Source organism: Anneissia japonica, unplaced genomic scaffold, assembly GCF_011630105.1.
Source record: "Anneissia japonica isolate Jap-2015-1 unplaced genomic scaffold, ASM1163010v1 scaffold76855_len12677_cov167, whole genome shotgun sequence".
Classification (NCBI taxonomy): domain Eukaryota; kingdom Metazoa; phylum Echinodermata; class Crinoidea; order Comatulida; family Comatulidae; genus Anneissia; species Anneissia japonica.
In genome coordinates, this window is record NW_022694723.1 from 1 (window position 1) to 4,764 (window position 4,764).

Sequence of the window (4,764 nt, forward strand, 5' to 3'; positions counted from 1 at the left end):
GAGTTGGAATTCAATTACAAGTTTCAAGGTACATGATAAGTTATGATATATATGAACAGACAATATGAATGCAAATTAAGATCCCTTAGTGCTGAATGAATAGTTGCCTATTTAATATGGTATAAAATATATGGATTACATTTGGTAGAAATGATTCTCTGTAGCATTATGACATGATATTGGCTTAAGCCTTACACACCTGCTGAGTAATTATGTTACAGTGTACAGTTTATGTCTTTTACAATTTTATCCAGCATTTTCAATGCACATTACATTAGCATCACTGGTCCCATAACAAAACCTGCATGATCTATGGATTTCCTGATTTTACTTTTCTTTTGTTCTGTCAAACTGCTGAACCAGACAATACAATTATACATTAAAACACTTAAGATAACACCAAAATTTATACATAAGATAACAACCAGTGAAAAATAACACTAACATTTTTTCACTGACTCTAAATTGCTTTAGTTAATGCTGGTAGAATAGACTCCCTTTCTGAAATTAAAAACCATTTCTTTAGGTTAGCAGCATTTAAGAAGCAAGTGATTTTCAGTACACCATGAATCAAAATTGACTGCGGTGCGATGTGTCCAGTAATAACGGTATCATCCGCATAATAATTTAATACAAAAGTCTTTGTATGTACTTGTATTGGTGAATTCAACGGGAGGCGGCCCGGGCCCCCTAAATTGTTTTTTAAAAAAAAGGAAAAAATGGAAAATTATAATCAAATGTAGGTCTGAGTGTGCCAGTTCCAGCCACCTAGGTGTAATAGTCATAAATGTTCTTACTTCAGCCCCTACCATGTGGGGCTGAGGTGGGAAACTCCCTCTCTGGGCCCCCTTTATTTTGTCATTCTGGATCTGGTATGGGTAGTAATTGCCTATTTGTAAAGAATTCACCAATCCAGCATGATACACCAAAAGTGGATAGTTTACTGAGGAATAAATGTGGAAGAATAGTATTGAAAGCAGAAGAGAAGTACCCTTTCTTGTCATATTAAATAGTATGCACATATATATGAACATACTTATATCATAACAGTTATAATGCCATTTGCAATGTTAATCAAATATATAAATTCCATAGCGATGTTTGAATAAAATTGTTATTTACATCAAACAGCATTCATGTGGATGTATATTAGTAAACATGCCTATATTATATCAGTGTACATAATGGTATACATATTTACAATTTACAATGTACAAATTCCTTGTATGTTAAAACTCACCCACTGATTTGTTGGGTTCGCTGTGTGCATTCAAAGCTCTGGCCTAGCAACGGAAATATTCATCACAATGTAAAACAACCAACAAGACGGACGCACAAAACAGCAGGCAATATATCAAATTGGTGCCTTCCCCTTGCAAATGAAAATTATGATGTCACCACTGACTTAGTTACTATTATAACAACTTTAATCCTTTAATTTAGCCTAGTTTGGCATGAGTAATTTTCTGTCTCCATGTTTATTGGAAACTTTAAATTTGTTTTAAATTGAACACAGCACATGGCAAATGATGTTGTTGATACTGCTCAGAATCTCCAGCATGTATAAGAATGTAACAATTCAATAAGTATTTTGACTGATACTGAATCTGAATAGCGTTACACTGCCTTTGTGACATGCACAGTTTGCAACACATAAATATGCTTCTGGTATTTATAACATCTAGACTCAAATCTTGCAAATGGTTTGGAGGTAAGCAACTTTTGACCCCTGCTTTACCAAGCACTTGTATACCAAAAAATTGCAGCAACTCTAATTTTAGAAATTAAAAATACACAAATTTTAATAATTAAAAGTAAGTATGGAATAATGTGGTTTTTACATTAAAAAAATAAATAGTAAGAAATAATCAATAAAGATGTTAAATTAGTTTTTATTATTACTTCTAAAACACAATACAAAAACAATACAGTAATAATAATAATAACTATGATAAAAATATATAGTGCTTTCAGTTTGGGATAGTGTCTGTAATACATTTTCTTTTTTAATTTACTAATATGATATTAGAACATTAACTCGTTTAATGTTAAAATGATTATAGTAGGGCATTAACAACATGTGCACTTATTCTGTTTACTGGTTGCACTTATTGTGTTATCCAAGGTGGAAAACTGTGTCGTTAATGCTGTAGTAACTGATGGTAAAATTTAATTGATACAATGAAATATGTTTTCAATTGAATTTTTGTTATATAAATCAGCACAGTAACAAGTTTAAGTGAATTAGAACATAAAAAAACATGACTCTTACTTTGCTTACTTGTTGTACTTGTTGTGGTGTCCAATGTTGAAAACTGTGTCGTTAATGCTGCTGTAGTACCTGGTGGTAAAAAAAGAAATTTCAATCGAATTGATACAATTAAATACATTTGCTGTTGAATTTACTAATGTAAAAGTAATTAACATTAAACAAGTAAACTCGTTTAGTGTTGAAGTGAATTACAGTAGGGCATTAACGACGTGTGCACTTACTTTGTTTACTGGTTGCACTTTTTGTGGTGTCCAATGTTGAAAACTGTGTCGTTAATGCTGTAGTTACTGATGGCAAAATTTAATTGATACAATGAAACATATTTTCAATTGAATTTTTATTATATATATATATAAGCACAGTAACAAGTTTAAGTGAATTACAACATAAAAAACATGACTCTTACTTGGCTTACTTGTTGTACTTGTTGTGGTGTCCAATGTTGAAAACTGTGTCGTTAATGCTGCTGTAGTACCAGGTGGTAAAAAAAGAAATTTCAATTGAATTGATACAATTAAATACATTTGCTGTTGAATTTACTAATGTAATATTAATTAGAAAAGTAATTAACATTAAACAAGTAAACTCGTTTAATGTTGAAGTGAATTACAGTAGGGCATTAACGACGTGTGCACTTACTTTGTTTACTGGTTGCACTTTTTGTGGTGTCCAATGTTGAAAACTGTGTCGTTAATGCTGTAGTTACTGATGGCAAAATTTAATTGATACAATGAAACATATTTTCAATTGAATTTTTATTATATATATAAGCACAGTAACAAGTTTATGTGAATTAGAACATAAAAAACATGACTCTTACTTTGCTTACTTGTTGCACTTGTTGTGGTGTCCAATGTTGAAAACTGTGTCGTTAATGCAGTAGTAACTGGTGGTAAATTTATACAATGAAATATTTATTTATTTATTTATTAAAAATTTGTCATGATATATATAAATACATATTGACCAGGGGCGTGACTAGAGATGACATGGGCCAATTTTCAATTTTCAATATTACTTTATTATATAATTCAATACAGTAACAAGTTTAGGTGAATTAGAACATAAAAACACGAATCTTACTCTGTTTACTGGTTGCACTCTGTGTCGTTAATGACGTAGTACCTGGTGGTAAAACAAAATTCAAATTTAATTGATACAATTATAAATCGGCAATTATTTTAACACTGACATAGTAAAAAAACAAGTAAATCTCCAAAACTGGCCGTGTTTCAACCTGTGGTTTATTTATAAATTATTTTTATCTTTTTAATCAACAGTTAAATGTTTTTAAATAAAAGGTTCGTCGAAATAATAGGAAAAGAATACATTGTATAGACTTTATTGGAGAAAACCAATATTTCGACCTATCATTAGGTCTTTATCAAGGTACAAAATGTGGACTATAACCCTAATAAAACTCAAATACAAGATGTTGACGTTAGAAACAATAAAATTTATTGGGCGAATATTTCGGCTACTCCTGTAGTTTTTGTCAACGCTTGACATAAAATCTTCATATATATAAGAAAGAAAGGTCAAAACGACAAGAGACTAAAACGGCAATGACAAGTACAATGCTATGACTAGCTAGCGCGGGCTGCGGTTTACAATTTTTAAATTTTCTTTGAAGAATTGTTATTTATTTATTTATTTATTTATAATTATTATTGTTCTTTCGGGTTTTTTACTTCTATTACAATTTAGCCTCATTTTTACTGTTAATCCTTGTACACTTTCATGTTAATAATTGGTTTATTTTTTTCGCGTTTTTACTTTTGTGACATAAATTGCTTAGCCTCATTCGGTCTGTATCTTTAAGTTTTACTTATTTAAATGTTTACTGCTTTTATATTGTGTTTCCACAATCGTTATATTGTTATTATTGTTGGTATTATTATTATAATTATTATTAGGCCTATTATTACAGTATTATTATTATTCTTATTGTTATTGTCGTCGTTGTTCTTTCACGTTTTTTATTTCTATGACAATTTAGGCCTATTGCCGTTTTGGTTTATTTCCGTTTTGTCCATAAACCGTTCGAATAAAGGACATAATAATACATCGTGCAGCATAGCTCTCAAAGAATAAAGAAATTGTGTAGTGAGATTCGTCCTCGCGCTGTCAATGCGAGCGTCATAACCATTGGCTTCATGGTTGAACAGATTCAAATTACCGCCAGATACACTCTATTACACAATAGGTACGTACGGCTGGAAACAAGTAATTGCATAATATAAATCAAGGTAGCTGTTAACACTGTTAAGTTATATATTCATCATCAGTGAATTCACATCTGCAATGTATATAGATTGGAATAGCAGTTAACAATAAGCATGACGAGTGAATTCAACAATTTGTTCAAGATTAGCAAAATAGCAAATGAATATTAAGGAATGAAACCGATTCAAAAAGACAATGTAAAATTTACATGATATAGTTGTGTGTTAAGTGCTTATAACAGACCTCTAACGTAAATTATATATATA

General features: G+C 30.5%; 1 protein-coding gene across 12 annotated transcripts in view; it reads right to left on the reverse strand.

The window, feature by feature from the left end:
• Positions 1–96: 96 nt before the first annotated feature.
• Positions 97–4,764, reverse strand: part of LOC117101192 (cell wall integrity and stress response component 4-like) — a 10,941-nt gene continuing 6,273 nt past the window's right edge. For 2 of the 12 annotated variants that reach the window (XM_033241089.1, XM_033241080.1), the window contains 8 exons: positions 3,356–3,397; positions 3,093–3,158; positions 2,912–2,977; positions 2,679–2,747; positions 2,494–2,559; positions 2,273–2,341; positions 2,091–2,156; positions 97–1,771 (listed from right to left, as the gene is read on the reverse strand). In XM_033241089.1, the coding sequence (XP_033096980.1) occupies positions 1,491–1,771; positions 2,091–2,156; positions 2,273–2,341; positions 2,494–2,559; positions 2,679–2,747; positions 2,912–2,977; positions 3,093–3,158; positions 3,356–3,397 (725 nt within the window). In that variant the 3' untranslated portion in view covers positions 97–1,490. The remainder of the gene's footprint in view (positions 1,772–2,090; positions 2,157–2,272; positions 2,342–2,493; positions 2,560–2,678; positions 2,748–2,911; positions 2,978–3,092; positions 3,159–3,355; positions 3,398–4,764) is intronic. The other 10 variants (XM_033241083.1, XM_033241084.1, XM_033241087.1 and 7 more) reach the window with 10 other exon arrangements.